Source organism: Trachypithecus francoisi, unplaced genomic scaffold (assembly GCF_009764315.1).
Source record: "Trachypithecus francoisi isolate TF-2019V2 unplaced genomic scaffold, Tfra_2.0 Lachesis_group16, whole genome shotgun sequence".
Classification (NCBI taxonomy): Eukaryota; Metazoa; Chordata; class Mammalia; order Primates; family Cercopithecidae; genus Trachypithecus; species Trachypithecus francoisi.
Window position 1 is genome coordinate 29559021 of NW_022681461.1, and position 22190 is coordinate 29581210.

The 22190-nt window shown below is 34.9% G+C and overlaps 1 protein-coding gene across 5 annotated transcripts in view; it reads right to left on the reverse strand.

The window, feature by feature from the left end:
* Nucleotides 1–22190, reverse strand: part of LOC117098509 (putative COBW domain-containing protein 7) — a 53987-nt gene that overhangs the window by 29032 nt on the left and 2765 nt on the right. For all 5 annotated transcript variants that reach the window (XM_033237168.1, XM_033237165.1, XM_033237166.1 and 2 more), the window contains exons 2-7: nt 21592–21678; nt 18850–18946; nt 17642–17733; nt 9044–9103; nt 7485–7522; nt 1575–1621 (exon numbers count right to left, since the gene is read on the reverse strand). In XM_033237168.1, coding sequence (XP_033093059.1) covers nt 1575–1621; nt 7485–7522; nt 9044–9103; nt 17642–17733; nt 18850–18946; nt 21592–21678 — 421 coding nt within the window. The remainder of the gene's footprint in view (nt 1–1574; nt 1622–7484; nt 7523–9043; nt 9104–17641; nt 17734–18849; nt 18947–21591; nt 21679–22190) is intronic.

The following is a 22190-nucleotide window of genomic DNA, read 5'->3' on the forward strand; positions in this document are numbered from 1 at the left end:
CTCATGTAGATCAATATATCAGTTAAGAATTACATAGTGCTCTATAGGAGTGATTCAGTTTACTACTAATCCGCTAATTTTTCAATGGGAATGAACTGCATTCATTACTATACAAGTTCAGATTTCACATTACCCATTTGCAAAGTATTTACTAAGTTCTCTTACTTGCTACTCTTGTGCTACACAGGTAAGTCTCAAAAAGTTTACAATCAAAAGGATGATTTTAAACTCATAATTTTCTTTGTGAAGAAAAGCATAAAATTCAGATATCCAATATGGTGAAAATAAGAAGAGGTTATGTACTAAAATACTGTAATATTTACCAAAATTTTCAAAGACATAGAATAAGTTCACTTAATACTAAAAAACCTATTAAACAGGTTTTTTGAAAACTATACTTCAGAGCTGGGCACGGTAGACCACACCTATAGTCCTGGCTACTTAGGAGGCTGAGGAAGGAGGATCCCTTAAGCCCAGGAGTTCAAGTCCAACCTGGGCAACATAGCGAGACTCCATTTCTTAAAAAAAAAAAAAAAAGCTATACTTCAGAAGATGTATCAGGATATTGCAAAAATTTCTTCTTTATCACTATAAATATACTGTATATTATCTCCGTAAAGAATCCAGTCGACTGAATGCTAGATAACAAAGTAGATGATAATAATCAGAAGCTCTATTTTCTTTTAACAGGAGAGTAAAACTGGAAATTCTTTCAATTTTCCTTAATTATTCAGGGTCTTATGCTTTATCTCAAAGAATACAACTAAATTCTCAAAACTAAATTAACTTTAGTTCACTGAAAAAGCAGGTTTCAATAGTATGTACACCACAAATCCAATTTTGCTATTTTCTATTTGGCTTATTTATATTTTCTATAATAACCATATTTTCATAAGGAAAAAAGTTACAAAAATACTTAAGTTAGGCCGGGTGCAGTGGATTCATGCCTGTAATCCCAGCAGTTTGGGAGGTGGAGGTGGGTGGATCACCTGAGGTCAGGAGTTCAAGACCAGCCTGGCCAACATGGTGAAACCTCATCTCTACCAAAAAAAAAAAAAAAGACAAAAAGAAAAAAAAAATACAAAAATTAGCTGGGCATGGCGGCAGGTGCCTGTAATCCCAGCTACTTGCGAGGCTGAGGCAAGAGAATAGCTTGAACCTGGGAGGCAGAGGTTGCAGTGAGCCAACATCTGCTGCACTTCAGCCTGGGTGACAGAGTGAGATTCTGTCTCAAAAATAATAATTATTATTTTATATATATATATATAAATCTTCAATCCCAAAGAAATTGTGTAACAAAAAAAATTTTTAAATGTTAATATTTCCCGAGTTCCTCAAAATTACAGAACTACTGTGTTCAGCATTCACTTTATGCTACGACAAAAATGATTTTCAGTAAAAGTTTAGTTATCAGATCATTATAAATAGATAGCAATAATTCAACTATGGGAAAAAAGAAAATAAATTTTCCTTGACTATGTTTTAAAATTTCTTAGTTTGTTTTTGGTTTTCATCTTAGTGATTTTTCTCTTTACAATTAGCCAGTGATCAATATATACTTTAAATATGAATACCTAGTAGCTTCATTGATAAGGCCATCAGGTTTCTCTTCTGTTAAATGCTAAACAAAATAAAGTTTGAATAAAGTTACTACAATACAATAAAAAATCTAATGTCAACACAAAGGATTTTACTTTAGAGACATCTTCTTGCATCTAATAAAAATTTCAACATGTTCTGTTACTGAGTACACAAATTCAAAACTAACTTTTCTAGCTGAAAGCATTTTTCTTCCCCATTTGCAATTTTTTTCTACAACTGTACCTGTAGGGTTTTATAGGCGGAGGAAGAGGGTTTAGGATTTCATACTCCTGACTTTTTCTTTTACTTACAAGGAAAACCCCTTTGATTCACATAATGTCATAAAAACACAGAAGATTAGTTCAGATTTTAGGTATTTTCCTTCTTACAAAACTGTTCTTGTTCTAAATATTCATTATTACTTATTTAAAAAAAAAAAGGATAACCACTGAAATACAGTTTCTTAGAATCTAATATACTTCCCTTCTCCCCAGCCCACAATCATGTACCACGTGAACTCAGTACTAGGCCTTTCAAACACCCTAGAAACAAATAAGTGGTCAGAGGGCTGATTCAGCTCTGATTCTAGCCTAAAAGCAGTTTATCATTTAGAAACCCATACTTGCTAATCTGGCCTCTCAGTGTAACCATTTATTTTACTGACCTCTCCAGAGTCAGGCTAACTCCAAAAAATATTTTGACACAGACTTAGAGCCCATGTGGTAGTTTTCATCTCTCTGGAGGCAAGGTTTTTTGTGTTTCTTTTTTTTTCCCCCTCATAATCCTGTTTACATCCCTAAAGTCATCAACGTCACAAGCTTCTTCTCTGGGAAATTACATTTTTACCCTCATTACCTCAAACCTCAATAGAGGTTCCCTGTCACAAAAAAAAGCTGGCTACTGAGGTTTAGAGGCAACTAGATTATAGTAATACTCTATATTTGAAGCCGACTTTACAAATGAATTAAATCCTTGAATTTAACTTTATAAATTATATATATTTTCTCATTTAGCTTTCATAACAATTATGAGAGAAGGATATTTTCATTCATAAAGGAAGAAACTAAATCTAACATCCTCCTCATCACAGGATACTATATTTTATATACAATCACAGGGACTTTTTTTTTTAATTGAACACACACCCATCAAGTAAAATGAACATAATTTTAAAGTCTTTGTGAAAACTTTCATGTCACATCAAATCAGTCTGTGTACAATGCTACACAAAAGTTAATAATCATATATCAGAGCCAAGCCCGTTTCATAACTCATGGGGAGATGATCATTAGGAGTATCTGAAGAGTTTGGAACCTAAGAGCAAGCAGGTAATAATTTTATTTAACAAGCTTGATTAGGTCTATAGAAGAAACATTTTTTCCTTCTAAAAGTTTAGCAAATTATATTTTGAGGGAAACAAAACTGAAGTAAAATCGTGGCAATGATACGTATACTTCAGGCAAAATCTTGTTCAACTGCAGACCCACTCTGCAATTACGGAAGTCACAGAACTTGGCAAGTATTGTATCAAAAATCATTCCATGCCAAAAGACCAAGTTTAATATTTTTTTCATAATTCATCTTGGCCTGAGGCTACAACAAGTCCTATTGTTATATACTCTGCCTCTAGATAGTAAGGCTGTTAACAGACCTTGGAATGGTGCCTGGCACACAGGCTCAACAAATATTTGTTGAATGAATTGCAGTTAACACCTCCTGTTGTGGGGATACACAAAAGATGTTACATGAAAAATGCCATAGAACATGCAGCAACAAATCTCTTCCCATTTAACAGTAAATCTACTTAACAGATATATTTTTGGCAAGGCATTAGCCTCTGAATCATCCTATAGTACTGAAAGTCTTTTCAAACTGAAATATTTTTCAAGATATTATATTATTGATCTTATGGAAGTTTTTTTAACATATGAAATTGGGGCTATTTGGCTATGAATTTGTGAGGCATAAAAATGATATGACAGAAGAATTACAGATTTGTTTTTGCATTTCCATGCCTAAATGTAACTAATAAAATGGTAGTTTCACATGGTAATGTACAATGTTTTAAATGTATTTACCTCTCCAAAATATTAGAATTCTTCACTCAAAGCTAACAGTGGTAGACTAACATTTTACTACCTCCAGGCAGTCAGAAAGTATCAAATACAAAAATAAACGAAAATCACCCCAAATGAAAGCCTGCCAATATTTACAACTCTATTAAAATTCTATGTAATCATATACAATTATAGCAGAAGGGATAAATGTTCTCTCCTACGCACATAGGAAAACTATACAAACATTTAAAAAAATAAGTGCATACTAACATTTATTTTCTTTAGACATCAGCCCTGCATTTCCCTCATGTGACTTCCTACCTTCCCAAGTCAAACTCTGCAAAAAAGTGTAAAACCAATGTCTTCTATTCAAAAGAACATTCTCCAATAATACATTATATACCATTTGGTCATTAAGTCAGACGACTTTCATTTATAAAATAAAGCAAAATGGAAATGTTGGCATTCTATTCTACCTATATAAGTAAATGCAGAAAAAATTTTTGCAAAATATTTTAAAAATATTTTATATTACATAGATGTCCAAATTATTCCTTATCTCTGCTTAAGAACTATGGCTTTTGCTTATGTATCAAAAAAGACAAAAATAATTTTGGTACTAATTAATCCAACATATTCAAAAGGCTAAGGTTCAAAACCCCAATTTAACTTACCACAAGAAACACATGAAATTAAAAGGGAGTGGTGTGACATGTTGGTCAAAGAGTACTAAGTTTGTTATGCAGGATGCATAAGTCATGGAGAGCTAATTAGAGCATGATGACAGTAGTTAATTCTATTGTATACTTGAAATCTGCTAAGAGATAGATCTTAATTGTTCTTACCAGCCCCTCCCCCCAAAAAAATGTGAAGTGATGGATATGTTAACTAGTTCAATTGTTTTATAATGTAATTCACACATTGTATACCTTAAATATATGTAATTTTTACTTGTCAATTATACCTCAATAAATTTGGGGGGGTTAGGGAGAGAAACAAAGGAACTCTCTGAAATAACACCACTGTAGACATAACTTCATGAAGGGCTACAGAGTGTCCTTTTCTGCAGAAATAAAGAAAGAAGCTGGACCGAAAAAAGAGAAAGAAAGAAAAGAAAAAACTTATCTTAAAACTCACTGGCTATGAAAGAACACTACTGTTGACCAGAGTGGAAATAAATCTAGTGTCAAAGATGTCTGGTGTCATTTTTAAAACGCAGCAGCCGGAAGGAACTATTTCTTTCAAATGGATTGGTTACAGACCTAACACTATTTTAGTTTTTAAAAAATTATTGCATAATGTCAGTCTATTTATTGTTCTGACCTTTTCCAAGCCAACTGTTTTCTGACTGAATTGTTTCAACAGATTGTGCAATATAACAGAGGAACCAAGAAGAAACCTCTCACTTGACCTTTTCTGGGTAACTTCATTCATTGCTTCTATTGCATTAAATGCTGTCACATTTGCAGAACTGAAAAGAACAATGTCAGTAGCCTGGGTGTCAAGTCCTGAGAATAGAGAGCTGTCATTTTAAGTTGTCCAATTCTTTGCCTATGATTAAAAAATGAATATTTCAGATCAATGGGTGACAATCCCATTAGAGTGATACCCCATGATATCAATTACCACTTCAGTTTCAATTTGGCTGGCCGGCCACAGGGTACCATTTCTCAGCTTTACTTGTGATGGGCTGGCTCTGTGAAGCATGACATTCTTAAATTGCTGCCCATTATCCAAGTGTCATTACTTGTACTGCCTCAGAATTCTCTGAATCACAAGCAGCTACTGAGGTCAAGCTTTGCAACCAGAGGAATTGGACAAGTTGGAAAATTCTTTACATCAAGGCAAAGTTATTTATCTGGCATCCGACTTAGAAAATCTAAAGTTTCCATTATCCTGACAGTGTGTCAGTTTTGTGTAGGTATATTGATTTAATAATTTAAGAGGTTTTATCAAGGTGGCAGGAGGTTAAACGTTTACTGTGTTTGCATTATTCAGAATGTTGCTTTGTTTTTTTGGCCTCTATCATGCTGATAATAGATTCTATTTAACTCTTTTCCATACTCAACTTTACATACAAAATTATTCCTATAATCATAAAATACATAAACAGTTTGACTTTCAGCATGGCATTTTAAGTCTATAAAAAAAGTCTTAGCAGTTATCTGTCACATAGGTATATCATATTTTGTAATAAATTTATGGAAGAGATAGATTCAAACATGTCTATAATAAACACTCAAAATGAATAACTTGGGATTTTTTGCTACCTCCATAAGCATTTTACAAGAAATACGATTTCCAACAGTCATTGGAATTTTTCTGAGTGAAACTGTAATACTGTAATTGGGATCATTCTTAGATTCTTACATTATATTCATAAATTCATAAATTGAGATTTTAAACTCTAAAAAAGTTGTCTTCTAAGCTTTTCAAATTAGGGCACTCTATCAACGAGGGAGAGAAGGCCCAGAGAAGAGGTATTGGTAACTATTTGACAAACCTGACATATCCCCTAAGAGCATAATTTCAGCAAAGATTTAGGGAAAAAAAGCAAACTTAAACATTAACAAGTTCAAGCCAGGTGCGGTGGCTCACGCCTGTAATCCCAGCACTTTGGGAGGCTGAGGCGGGTGGATCACTTGAGGTCAGGAGTTAATGACCAGGCTGGTCAACATGGTAAAATCCCGTCTGTACTAAAAATACAAAATTAGCTGGGTGTGATGGCGTGCACCCGTAAACCCAGTTACTCAGGAGGCTTGAGGTTTCGCTTCAAGGGAATCGCTTGAACCTGGGAGGTGGAGGTTGCAGTGAGCCAAGATTGTGCCACTGCACTCCAGCCTGGGCAACAGAGTGAGACTCTGTCTCAAAAAAAAACAAACAAACAAACAAAAAAATTAAGATGTTCAGATACATTATGAGGTTGGATACAAAAGAGACACAAATTTTTTAACACTGAATTTAAACTTCTAAGAAATTACTGCTTTGGGCCCTATCCATATGCTCAGGTTGGGACCAAGTCAGTGGATGGGATAATTTCATTTTCTTCTGCCTTTAGTGGTATTTCACTTGGGGAGTTGAGAAATATCATTTTACTATATGTAACAACATACTTTTAAAGATCTTACTAAATGCATTTTATAAATTAAACTTCATTTAAATGCATTTAAGGACCTTAGAAGTTAACAAAAACATTCATAGCAGGATGTCTTTTACACTTGATCTTAGCCAAAAGACCAAGAAGCGATGCAAGATGCCTTTTAATGGAGAGAGTCTTCTCACTAATCCTATGTATATATCCTAATTTTCTTCAATACGTAGTTTTTAAATTTTAAGTTCCAGGGTACATGTTCAGGATATGCAGGTTTGTTACATAGGTAAACGTGTGCCATGGTGGTTTGCTGCACCTATTAATCCATCACCTAGGTCTTCAATATTTTTAAAAAACTCATTTCCTGTGTGTGTTTAATAGCAATTTAACAAGAAAAATAAGATCTCAGATGCTTTATCAATCTCAGTTTCTTCTATGGAACAGAAAAACTTATCAATATTGGAGTTGAATCCTTGTGAAGAGTTATACATACTAAACTCTATCCTAACCCCATATGCTTATTACAAATTATAATTCCAAATTTTATCACCAAATCAAACTCAGAGTAATAGACAAGAAATATTTAACACAAACTAGTAATTAAAACACAAATTTCACCTATTGCTCAGGGTATATTTTTGAAGAAAGTTTTTGTTAAAGAAAATTTCAGATACAAACATAAAGAAAATTAAACAATCAACCCCCATATTCCTAGCTCTCAACAATGAGCCACTCATAGCAGTCTTTCAACTTACTTTTAATCCATATTTTGAATCCACAATAGTTATGATACCTACAAAGGAAAAAACATTTTAATCACCTTTTTTTTTTAAAAAAAGTGTTTATTAATATTTGTGCAACCACACTTGAGAATGAAAATTAAAACTAACCTATTTCAGTTCACAAATGCTACTCAATAAAACAATGTACTGTTTTTCTCTTGCCAGTGCTGCCATTTAATTAAATTCCAGTAATAAGTCAATGCATTTCAAATATGTACTGAGTGGCTAGAATTATTTTAAGGCACTAGAGAAGATATCAAACAAATAAAAATTTTAAATTAAATAAATATGAAAATAAGATTTCCCTGGCACTGAGAAAGCTTACAATCCAAAATATAAGTCAAATTTCATAACATAGTCAAATGTGATAAGTACTTAAGACAGGTTATTTCTAGTCTATTTTCACATAATCAAAATCAAGATTTTCTTAACATTTAAATTATTGCCTAAATAATAAGACATCTTAGGATACCATTCCTAACATCTCTTACCAAATCCAAATCCAACTCATAAAAATGTTTTACATAACATATGCCTAAGTTTCCAGACTACCAATTCATTTAGCAATCTCTGAATACATGCTGATAACAACAGAATGAGTTTAATTATGCCTAAGGAATTCAACCAGTTACACACCATATATATTAGAGCTCAATGATGGGGCCCATTTAATAATTCTTAAATTTCTTAATGATTCTTAGTTTTGAAAAAGAAAAAGACTGGTTTTTAAAAACGTGAAAAAGGGAAAGAGAAAGGGAGAAAACATAGTTGCTTAACTAAGAAAGCTTCTATTTTAAATGAAAGCATATCATTTATAAGTTTATAAAGTAGACTGCCCAAAAGTGTTAAGGTAAATAAAGTAAGGGAGGAGTATTTAATTCTTATCTTCAAAAGAAAATAAGAGCAAAAATATGATCTTCATATTGCCTGGCAGATTAAAATAAAAGACTCTAATATTATAGTAAGTACATAAATCAAACAACAGAGGATACAGAAAATCCTCTTTTTTTTTTTTTTTTAAACAAAACCTTAGCAGAAGCACTAAATTGGGAGTTGAGTGACATCCAGTTCCACCACTGTCTGGGGTTTTTTAATCTATATGAACAAAGACTTCATCATTAAATTAAAGTGTGAAAAGAACAACAATGCAAGGAATTAAAGTTATAATATGAATGAACAACAATAAGCTTAACCATAAAGATTTTACTTAGGAACAAAAGAGGCAGGGTGTGTTGGCTCACGCCTGTAATCCCAGCACTTTGGGAGGCCGAGGCTGGCGGATCACCTGAGGTCAGGAGTTCAAGACCAGTCAGGCGAACATGGCAAAACCCCGTCTCTACTAAAAATTCAAAAATTAGCCAGGCACAATGGCACGCCAGCTACTCGGGAGGCTGAGGCAGGAGAATTGCTTGAATCCGGGATGCAGAGGTTGCAGCGAGCTGAGATCATGCCACTGCACTCCAGTCTGGGCAACAAAGCAAGACGCTGTCTCAAAAAAAAACAAGAAAAAAGAAAATTGTTTTTTAACTTACCATCAAGATAAATATCACTCCCTAATTCAGCATCAACCCAAAACATAGAAGCCACTGCACCTGAAAATATATAATATTCATCAAATAAAAATATTTCTTAACACAGAAACATGATTCTATCCATGTCTTAATTTGCCCTGATGAAATTAACAGGTAAACATATATCTTCTTACGGAAATTATAGTGATAGAAACTTTAACTATTTATAGCAAAAGGGAATTATAGCAATAGAATCTTTTACGATTTATACCCATTCCATTTCTATCCCTCTTGTTATTTCCTCTAAAAAAGACTAACTTTTACCACATATAAACAAAACATCATTCTTCTACCAATGCCATAATAACAGATATTATCAAACAATTTGAGCAGTATGGCTTTGTGCACATCAGACTTATTTTTATTTTCTCATCTCTTAATATGATAATCATTCAGATCATAAACAGTGAATTATCACTTTAAAGGAAAAGGAAAACAAAACATAGATAATTCCAAAATCACTTGTCCAAAAAAAATTTACTTGTAATCTGTGTAGAACTAGAAGTAAAATTATATACTCTATGGCATTACTAATTATTTCTCACACTATTTATTTAGTACTGTGTAAAAACCTGGCTCTGAGGAAAAACTATTCCTAAATAATAAATTAAAACTTGTTTTTGACAGAAACTGGTTCAGTACCAAACCACATACCCTGATTAGTATGCCATAACACAAGAAAAAGCAAACTGACAGCAAGGAAAGTATTTGATTTTTCAAAGCATCATAGGCCCAGTTAGTGACAGGGCTGTCTAAAAGAATGAGTGTAGGAGAAAAACAAGGATAACCAAACTCATTCCAATATCTAAAGCTGTCCACCTACTCTGACAACATGTGGTCCCTCAAGCATTACTCTGTGTCAACAGTGAAATACCTGTCAGCTGTTTACAGTGATTACTCATGCAAGATATAGCAAGGGCCACAAGATCTAATGGTTTCCTGATACCTATTGATTTTTTTCCCAAAAACTTAATAGTTTTCCAATTTGACTCAAATAGGATTTGTGAGTAACAGGGGCTGAATCAATGTCCGTTCTTTTCAAGGAAATTACTTTACCATGACAATTATTTAACTGAGAACTGGAGAGTGTCAGTCTCCGATATGGGAAACAACTGAATTGCCAATAAGAATTTTGTTCACTTTCTTGACTAAAACACGATTTTAATTAATGAGGGGGAAGAATTAAATCTACTATATCACTACTCCAAACAATGTCATTTAAAAAAGCATTATTTTTTTCACTCAGTAAAATATCTAACACACATAAATCATTCTGTAATTCTAAAAAATTCATTGATTTTTATTCTAATAAATAGTTCATAAATCCTACTGTTAATATTTGCCTCTTAAGTTGAAATGTAAGAGTGTATTAATGCTTTATTGTAAAACTGGTATTTATCTTTGATATAATACTTGCCAGACTATACAAAAAAGATCTATTTAAAATTTGGATGTAGGTATTTAGGAGCAGGAGTAAAGATGAATGAACAAAATTGATCAATGGCTCTCAAACCAGGGTGCTTTTCTCCCCAGGGAATATTTCACAATGTCTGAAGATGTTTTTGGTTGTCTTAACTAGGGGAATACTAATGGCATCTAGTGGGTAGAAGCCAGGGATGTTGTTAAATATCCTACTCTGCACAGGGCAACCTCCTCACAACAAATAATTATCCAACCCAAAGTTATTTGTGCTGATGTTGAGCAAACCTGAACTAGATTTTAGAATCTCCCTTCTTCAAAATCTAATTTAAAGAAATAAAATAAAAAATAAAACAAAAAGGCCAACATTTAATTAGCAGCAACCAAATATAAAAGGGCCTGCCAAAAATTTTGAAGCCTGATAGTCAAAATAAGCAACAAAGTTATGTGTGATTGATGGCCATTCCCAACTCTACCCCGACCTCCAATAAGAGGTTGTAGGGAAACAGTTTACAAAATCCTAAACATTTACCAGAAATACATTCCAAAATGGCAAAAAGTAGAGCCGAGGAATGAATAAGCAATACAGGGAAAAGTCAACAAAAAAGTTTCCAGAGTAAGTTTTAACCATCTCCATGCTTTGGGAAGGAGAAGGTCAGGTCACATTCTAGGGCTCAGAGCAAAGAGAAATGAGAGGTCTGAGGCCGAATGATGTCCCCATACAAGGCATAGGAATTTTATTCATAAGCAGTTGGATAGACCCAAGAGGGAAATACTTGGTACTTCAAGAGAGCAGAGCCTAAAAGCCACATTGCCCCATCTGGCTCTCTCAAACACCACTTTTCCCTTCTCTTTCCCTCCACTCCAACAATATATAGCTTTCAAACTAGGGTTCAGGAGAAAAACAAACTTGGGTAAGGAGAGTGGAGTATTACAAATATTTCCCATCAGCGCCACATATAAGTTCTCTCATATCAAGAAGAAACATGTATGCATATGTATTACAGCCTGACAAAAAGAAACACACACATACAGGGAATAAAAGGCAAGAAAGAACAAAAAATGAAGAAATGAATAGGGCACACAAGAGGCAAAAAACCCATTCTGGAAGGATATATAACCCAAAAAAAACTAAAGAAAATTCTGAGCAACTTCATCATAATAAAGAACTTAAAAACAATACAACCCTATAAAAAACAAGCTTAAAAGCAAGAAGCAGCAGAATAAGATGAAAATGCGTTTGTAGTGCTAAAGAAACTTAGAGCCTATATAACAGAATGACTTAACCAATTCATTCAACTAAAATATCAAAAACAGAACAGACACTGGAGAAAACAATTATTAACAAAAAGAGAGACTTCAGATGATCACAGTAAATGCAAAGGTAAAAGACAAATCAAAGCAATTAGAATACATATGGAGAACAAAAGAAATTTCAGTATTAAAAAACTGGTGTCATGAAGTAGAGGATCCAATAATTTGACCAAAAAAAAGTATTCATGGTAATAAACAAGGAAAATGTTCTTAGAAGGACTAAGGGCAATAGGAAAAAATGATTATAAGTGACACTTAGATATATCTTGTTTATATTACTGAATTTCAAAAATAAAGAAAAAACTCTCAGGCATTTTAGATTTAAAACAACAACAACAAAAAAAAAACAAGCGGCTTCAAGGAGGGAGGGGGAAAAATCAGACTTTTCTACAGTAACACTAGATGTCCCAAAATAATAAAACAGTGACCACAAAGTTCTAATGAAAGTGTTCCCAAACAAAATTACCTCCTGCCAAGTTATTTTTCAGGAATGAAAGCAATAGGCAGACATTCTTAAGCATTAAAGAAAACAGCAAGCATTGAAACTCAGAGACTCACAAATTCTTCCTAATAAAAGGAGAAAACAATGGACAAAGAAATCCAGCTAATCAAACACTAGGAGATTATGGAACAACATTTACAAAGTTGAGGGGGAAAAAAGTGTGACTGATAAATTTTATACCTAGCCAAGTAATCCTTCAAGTAATATAAAAACAAAAGACAAATATTTTCAATCAATGAAGTGTGTAAGAACCCAAAGAATGCTGTACCTATAACTTGAAAAGATTGCCTGACAACGAAATTCAATCAGGAGATGGAATAACTCAGAAATGGAGAAGCAACAGCACTGGTAATTAGCACCAAAACTATTAAAATATAGAACTAAAAGAATTATGACAGAACCATGACAACATAAAGAATATGATCAACATGAAACTAGGCCAATTAATACACTACAATGGCCCCTAAGTGTTCAAGTGAAAGGAACAGTCACCTCTTTCTCACTTTAAATCAAGAGTTAGAAATGATCATGCTTAGTGTGGAAGTTATGTTAAAAGCCAAGAGAGGTCAAAAGCTAGGTCTCTTGAGCCAGTTAGCCAACTTGTGAATGCAAACGAAAAGTTCTTGAAGAAAATTAAAAGTGCTACTCCAGTAAACACACAAATGATAATAAAACAGCCTTATTGCTGATATGAAGTGGTCTGGATAGATGATCAAACAAGCCACAACGTTCCTTAAGCCAAAGCCTAATTCAGATCAACCCTAACTCTCTTCAGTTCTACGAAGGCTGAGAGAGGTGAGGAAGCTGGAGAAGAAAAGTTGGAAGGTAGCAGAGATTGGTTCACAAGATTTAAGAAAAGAAGTCATGTCCATAACATAAAAGTGCAAGGGAAAGCAGCAAGTGCTGACACAGAAGCTGCAGTAAGTTACCTAGAAGATGTAGCTAACATCATTCATGAAAGTAGCTACAGTAAGCAACAGATTTATTTATTTATATTTATTTGAGATGGAGTCTCGCTCTGTCGCCCAGGCTGGAGTGCAATGGCTCAATCTCGGCTCACTGCCACTTCCGCCTCCTGGGTTCAAGCCATTCTCCTGCCTCAGCGCCTCCCGATTAGCTGGGATTATAGGTGCCCACCACCACGCCAGGTTAATTTTTGGTATTTTTAGTAGAGATGGGGTTTCACTATGTTGGCCAAGCTGGTCTCGAACTCCTGAACTCGTGATCTGCCCACCTCAGCTTCCCAAAGTGCCGAGATTACAGGCATGACCCACCGCACCTGGCCAGCAACAGATTTTCAATGGAGATTAAATGGACTCCTTTTGGAAGAAGATGCCATTTAGGACTTTCATAGCTAAAGAGAAGTCAATGCCTAGCTTCAAAGATTCAAAGGACAGGCTGACCCTCTTGTTAGAGGCTAAAGCAGCTGGTGACTTCAAGTTGAAGCCAATAATCATTTACCATCCTGAAAATCTTAGGGCCGTTAAGAATTATGCTAAATCTCCTCTGCCTATTTTCTTTTTTTTTTTTTTTTGAGACGGAGTCTCGCTCTGTCGCCCAGGCTGGAGTGCAGTGGCCGGATCTCAGCTCACTGCAAGCTCCGCCTCCCGGGTTTATGCCATTCTCCTGCCTCAGCCTCCGGAGTAGCTGGGACTACAGGCGCCTGCCACCTCGCCCGGCTAGTTTTTTCTATTTTTAGTAGAGACGGGGTTTCACCGTGTTACCCAGGATGGTCTCCATCTCCTGACCTCATGATCCACCCGTCTCAGCCTCCCAAAGTGCTGGGATTACAGGCTAAAGCCTAGATGACAGGACATCTATTTACAGCATGATTTACTGTTTACAGTATGGCTTATTTTAAGCCCACCATTGAGATCTACTGCTTAGGAAAAAAAAAGATTCCTTCAAAATATTTTTGCTCATTGACAATGCACCTGATCACCCAAGAGCTGTGATGGAGATGTACAAGGAGATTAATGTTGTTTTCATGCCTGCTAACACAACATCCATTCTGCAGCCCATTGATCGAGGAGTAACTTTGACTTTCAAGTCTTATTTAAGAAATATATTTCATAAGGCTATAGCTGCCATAGATAGTGATTCCTCTGATGGATCTGGGCAAAGTAAATTGAAAACCTTCTGGAAAGGATTCATCATTCTAGATGCCATTAAGAACATTTGTGATTCATGGGAGATCAAAATATCAACATGAATAGGAGTTTGAAAGATGATTCCAGCTCTCACAGATGATTTTAAGGGATTCCAGACTTCAGTGGAAGAAATAACTGCAGATGTGACAGAAACAGCAAAAGAACTAGAATTAGAAGGGGAGTCTGAAGATGTGACTCAATTCCTGCAATCTCATAAGAAAATTTTAACTAATGAGAAGTTGTTTCTTAGGGACGAGAAAAGAAACGTGGTTTCTTGAGATGGAATCTACTCCTGGTGAAGATGCTATGAACACTGTCAAAATGACAACAAAGGATTTAAAATAAGACAGAAGTTTAATTGATAAAGCAGGGTTTGAGAAGACTGACTCCAATTTTGAAAGAAGTTATACTGTGGGTAAAATGCTATCAAATAGCATCATGTGCTAAAGAGACATCTTTTATGAAAGGGAGAGTCAACTAATGCAGCAAACTGCATTATTGTCTTATGAAATTGCCACAGCCACCCCAATCTTCAGTAACCACTACCCTGATTGGTCAGCACCCTAAACTGTGGCAAGACCCTCTACCAGCAAAAAGATTATGACTTGCTGAAAGCTGAGATGATTGTTAGCATTTTTTAGCAATAAATATTTTTAATTAAGGTTTTTTTTAGACAATTCTATTACACATTTAACAGACTACAGTACAGTATAAACACAGCCTTTTTTTTTTTTTTTTTAAGAGATGGGGTCTCATGCTGTCATCCAGGCTGGAGTGCAGTGGTACAATCATGACTCACTGCAGCCTCAAACTCCTGAGCTCAAGTGATCCTCCCAAGTAGCTGGGACTACAGGCCAAAACGCATAACTTTATATCCAATGGGAAACAAAAACATGTGTGTTACTCTATTGTGACATTCAGTTTACTGTAGTGATTCCTGCGATATGGCTGTACGGTATAAGAATCACCTGAAGGGCTTATTACAACAGCTTGCTGGACCCCCTCCCTTAGAGATTCTGATTCAGTAGATCTGGGTTGGAGGTCAAGAATTTAGGTTTCTTTTTTTTTTTTTGAGACAGAGTCTCGCTCTGTCGCCCAGGCTGGAGTACAGTGGCCAGATCTCAGCTCACTGCAAGCTCCGCCTCCCGGATTTATGCCATTCTCCTGCCTCAGCCTCTGGAGTAGCTGGGACTACAGGTGCCCGCCACCTCGCCCAGCTAGTTTTTTGTATTTTTTAGTAGAGAAGGGGTTTCACCATGTTAGCCAGGATGGTCTTGATCTCCTGACCTCGTGATCCGCCCGTCTCGGCCTCCCAAAGTGCTGGGATTACAGGCTTGAGCCACAGTGCCTGGCCAAGAATTTGCGTTTCTAACAAGCTCCCAGCTGAGGCTGAGGCTGCCTGCCATTCAACATACTACCAAGTAGCACTGGCATAGAGAGATCCCCGGAATAAAATTTACCTACTTGTGTGTGTGTGTATATATATATGTGTATATACATATATAGACAGTCTTGCTCTGTCGCCCAGACTGGAGTGCAGTGGTGTGATCTCGGCTCACTGCAACCTCCGCCTCCCAGCTTTCAAGCATTCTGGTGCCTTAGCCTCCTGAGTAGCTGGGATTATGGCGTGTGCCACAACACCTTGCTAGTTTTTGCATTTTCAGTAGAGACTGGATTTCACCATGTTGGCTAGGCTGGTCTTGAACTCCTGGCCTCAAGGGATCCACCTGCCTCGGCCTCCCAAAGTGCGGGGACTACAGGTATGAGCCACCATGCCCAGCCCCTATTTGTATATCACAATAGTGAGATGATTACTTTTCAACTTTCTTCTTTGTATTTTTTAGGTATTTAAATTTTTTTTACAATGAATGTTCCATCTTTACCCAAACAATAAAATCATTATTGTAAAGAAAGTTAAAAGCAAGAAACATTCACCTTTTTTATAACTATAATTTGTAGAAAAGCTTTCTCTGTGACCTTTACTTTTTCTTTCTTCCTCTGAAAAGTTGAATCGTGTTTAAACTCTCTCAAAAGTATCAAGTTTTTGTCTATAAAGTGGCAAAACTGGCTATGATGAAATAAACTGATATTTGCTATTTCTAATAAAAAGCATACTATATATTTTTCTTTCTTACCAGATTCAAATAATATTTAACACCAACATATTAGTCCAAGTCCTATCATCACTCAGATTTATCAGAAAGGTATGAAAACTCCATGTCTAGTATAAGGACCAAAATAGCCTAATTCAATACTACTTTGTAAACATGGGGATGATGTTATTATGTAATTGTTTTAAGTACAATAACCACTGATCACATCTGAACCCTCAGGATACTTCAGTATTTCTTTTGGACAACTATGACCTGTTAGTAAATTACCCCCAAATACTTTAATATAGTTTCACAGATCGCCCCAATGCCAGAGACCCAGATTTAAAAAAATAATAATGGTATGGGTGAGATTCACAGAACAAGCACTAACTGTTATGCAAACTGAAAATAAAGATTTTATCTAAAAGTTATTTGGGGAAAATAAGCAGATTTTATCAAGAATTGGAGCTTGGTAAGAAGGTAACAAAAACCCATTGTTAGAAACAGGTTGACTCTGTGTAGCTTTCCATAGTAGAGTTTAGAGTTTCTTGTCATGATTCCCTTATCAATGCAGTCTAATAACTACTTACACAGCACTTACATTGTATTAGGTATTATAAGTAATCTACAGATGATTTAAAGTATATGGGAGGATGTGCATAGGTTATAGACAAATACTACACCATTTTATATAAGGGACTTGAACATTCATAGATTTTGGTATCCTCAGAGGTCCTGGAACTAATACCCCATGGATGCCAAGGGACAACTATACTCAGAGGTAGAACGTCTCTGCTTTTCCTACATGTCCATATTTTTAACAACTTCTGTTCTTACAAATAATCCTAAGTCAATCAATAAAACTTCAAATTCTATTAACAGCTTAAAAGTACCAAGCAATACTCTGTTCATTCATTCATCTGCCAAAGAAAATGGCAACCGAGTACTTTTTCTCTTTTAAACCAAAAAAAGCTTTCACCCTAAGGAAAGCTTTAATACTCATTTTAGATATTCCTCTAATACATCTATTTATAATATATCACAGAACTATATTCTGGTTATTAATAATCTCGTTTCTTACCAGGATCTGCTAATCCAGTGGTCTCTAACAGTATGTAATCAAATTTCCCCTTCTTCTGCATCAAATTCTCAATAGCTCTAAGGCCATTGTCCCTGGAGAATACCAAAACATAATTTACAGTTGATTACCTAAATAGTTTGAAGTGATTATTATACATATTTTAAAATATATTCAACAACTCAAGACAAAAGTATCCTTAGAAATGTGAAAATTTAACTCACTACTAACCTTCTAACAAAATGTCTGTCCCATATTTACCAGTGAGAAAACAATAGATGCATATATATAATAGGTAAAAAGAAATCATATACATAATACTTTATTAAAATTAAAAGCAGAGGAAACTTTATCTGACCAAGTCAGTATCTTTTTATAGCTTTATGAAATTTTAAAAAACCAATATCCAAAATAATGATAAAATTTATTAACTATAGTAGTTTAATATAATAGCTAAAGGGACACTGATATTATATACCACTTAATTCTATTTTGCATTAGGATACAAGGTTTTAATTTCCCTTTTTTCTTATTTTATCAAAAGTGAAGGAAAATACTTAACAGATTACATTTTGGTTGTTCAAGAGTCTGTTATAATGTCATCCTTGCCAATATATTTGAAACAAAGTCAAATACCTAAGGGGGTAAATGATGCCGAAGAGATTTAATTCACCAGAATACACAAAATTAACAATACAAGCAATCATTTTTACAATTCATTCAACAAACACTTGAGTGCTACTATGTGTTGGGTAACTCTTCTAGGGTCTATGGTAGACTAGTGAACAGACACTGTTCTTGGAAACTTAACTAGTGGAACATAATGTAAGGTTTTTCTCTTTTTTGATAGTCATTTACTTTTTGTTTTTATAAGGTTGAACACTTGGAAATATGACCAATGACGTTTTAATTCAGAATAATCATTTTTTACATAGGAGACTTTCATGCACTAGAGATTAATTAAGCCCTGACATCAAAAGCAATAAAAACTCAATAAAAGGACCAAAACATTAGAGCAGATAGAAAAGACAGCAAGAAACACTTCAAGAAAATGCTTCCTAGTAAGTTTATTTTCTATAAACTTTCTATTTGTTTGAAAATACAATGAAGCAAACTATGTAAATTCAGTTAAATTACTCAAGAAAATTAAAGCTGGAAATATAATCTAAACATTTCTAGTAAACCATGTACATAGTAAACACATTCCTCACTTCACTGAACAGCAGAGGCAACCGTTTCTAAGTTCCAGCCACTCTTCATAGAGCTCTCCACCTTGGCTGACAGCTAAGGATTTCTCCAGCGCACTTCCTAGAATAATTAACAAACAGCACTCTTTAGCTTATGTTCATTAGCCAACAAAAAACAAAGATAAGGATAACTCAATAATGGAGATCTTAAAGCAGAAACAGAATTTTATAACATATTTTTTCATTTTATTCATGCGGTCTCGATATCTAAATTACAGTACACTATTTTAGCTTTTATTTAAGATGACTTAAGCCCTTAAAAAGACACATCCTAAACTGATAAACATACCTACTTCCTCCTCAGGCCTCTTACTTGGCCACCCCCATTTCTTAATAAAGTAGCTACCTTGAAGGCATTTTTTTCTTGTTCAGGGTAAACTTGCTAAATAAACTAGTATGTTTTATATACTGGACTTTGTATGCCCTTCAACTTCTTAAGAGATTGCCTTATCTATCTTTTTCTTTTCACTCTTCTTCTAAATTGTTTCTGTTAGACAAACGGCTGAATATTCCCAATGAGTAAAATCCCTGGTTCATCTTGAGGAAGGTTTTTTGCCAGTGTATCATGTGCTCATTTAAAAAATAAACTTATAGAGAGGCCGAGGCAGACGGATCACGAGGTCAGGAGATGGAGACCATCCTGGATAACACGGTGAAACCCCGTCTCCACTAAAATTACAAAAACTTAGCCAGGCATGGTGGAGGGCGCCTGTAGTCCCACCTACTGGGGAGGCTGAGGCAGGAGAATGGCGTGAACCTGGGAGGCAGAGCTTGCAATGAGCTGAGATCGCTCGCACCACTGCACTCCAGCCTGGGCGACAGAGCAAGACTCCAAAAAAAAAAAAAGAAAAAGAAAATTAAACTGATAGGCTGGGTGTGTGGCTCAAGCCTATAATTCCAGCACTTTGGGAAGCTGAGGCGGGCAGATCATCTGAGGTCAGGAGTTGGAGACCAGCCTAGCCAACATGGGGAAACCCCATCTCTACTAAAAATACAGAAATTAGCTGGGCATGGTGGCGGGTGCCTGTAGTCCCAGCTACTCGGGAGGCTGAGACAGAACTGTTTGAACCCGGGAGGCAGAGGTTGCAGTGAGCCAAGACTGTGCCACTACACTCCAGCCTGGGCGACAGCTTGGGCAAGAGAGTGAGACTCCCTCCATCTCAAAAAAAAATAAAAATAAACTTTTAGTTAAATTCACATATTTTCCTAGCAATACTTACTTAAGAAAGAATAAATTATATTTGAAATGCTTGTTATCTATAAGAATTATTTTAAATGTTTTACTTTTCCTCTAATAAAGAAATATACCAAATGGTGAAGAGTTCTAAAAGTCCAGTAAGCAAATGAGCCCCCATAAAATTGAGTAGTTTTACACTTCCATAGTTTTTATCATATTTCAGCTAGGTATTAATAAAGAGCTTCTAAAGGGGTTGCTACAGAATTCAGACTACATACAGAACGTTAACGAAACATGAAGAAAAGTGTTAAGAATGCCGTGAAAAATAAAATTGGGAAAATGATCCAGGAAAAAATAAAGACAATAGTAAGAATAAATGTTCAGTGTGCAATAGGTTATTTAATAAGATGATGGAAAAAAACAGTCTGTTATTAGAAATCTCAGGATTTTTGCCTAAAAGCACTTTTCTCTTTAGTTTATTAAAACTAGAAATCGAATATAACAGGTTTCCCATCCTGTTCATAAAACCTAGCTCTTTTACTTTTTACAACTGAAAAAAATAGTACATTTTAAAAGAAATCATTTAATAGATATTGTTTGGCTAGAAGTGAGCTTTGATTACAATTCATACTTATGAAGAAAAACTCCTATAAAGATAATAGCAGTATCGTGTCTAGCACTATTTTTTTAACTACAGTTTAATATTTGAGTTGAGAAGTTAAGCACACTTATTTTCACAGATAATTTAAGATACATGAGCATAAAGACCATACGTTTATCTTATTTTTAAAATCTTGAGTTTTAACTGCATTGCAGATAATAAACATTAAACAAAGTAAACTTGTAACAGAAGCATTTTCAAATATTTTTCATGAGTTGCAATAAAGTCCATACAGAAGTCTCTTTCTAGTTCCTAAAAAAAAACATTTTTTGGCTGGGCGTGGTGGCTCACGTCTATAATCCCAGCACTTTGGGAGGCCGAGGCAGGCAGATCATGAGGCCAGGAGCTCAAGACCATCCTGGACAACACGGTGAAACCCCATCTCTACTAAAAATACAAAAATTATCTGGGTGTGGTGGCATGCGCCTGTAATCCCAGCTACTCAGGAGGCTGAGGCAGGACAATCGCTTGAACCCGGGAGACAGAGGTGGCAGTGAGCGGAGACTGTGCCACTGCACTCCAGCCTGACGACACAGAGAGACTCCATCTCAAAAAGAAAAATTTTTTTGAAAAAAACCATTTTTCCATATGTCTAGATTTTTACTTCTGGAGTCATTTATTTCATGTAAAAATCTAGTTTAATTCTATTAATAAGAATTCCAAAGTTACACAAAATAAAATTTTATTAAAACTAATTTTAGTATTTTCAACCCATATAAATCTTAACAGAAATTAATCTAATTTTTCCAAAGCTATCCACATCAGTATAATACCTTGCATTTTCATTTTTAAACATGGAATATCAACTCACCAGAGGAAGAAAGTCACATAAAATCTTGCAACATGACATTTATTGAACTTTACTTACCTTCCCCAAATTCATTTAAAATGACTGCTACTCTTTTACTATGTTGCTCTGTCAAAATATAGTTCAGAAGTGTTGTCTTCCCAGCACCTATAAAACATTTTTTGTAAATAAAAAATTCAAAATAATTTTAAAGATATGAAAAAGATATAAAGAATCCTAATGTTTTTGAGAATTTGCATGCTATTTTTCATATATTATTTAAGTACAGTATAGAACATCCTAGAGGATAAGATTAAAGCACCCTTTGGAACCTATTGCAAAATATTTTATGTAGACATACAATTTTATAAATATTTACAAATACTCCTACAAGTCGAAACAGTTTCTTCAACCTAGGCTAACCTTTCCTAAAATTTATACACAATGCTCTTTTATTTATAATGACCTTTTATTTCAACATTAACCAGAGTCAAATTCAGGCTGAGTAGATGGCCACTTATAGTATGCTTTAAACAATCTATAAAAGTTTTTATGAAATGAGAAATAGAGGCAGGTAGTGTCAACAACGGACAGAATGCTCAGTAAAGATAAATTCATAGAGCTATACCAACTTTATCCAGCAGGTGGCATGTGAAACCTAATATGTCAATCTCGAATAG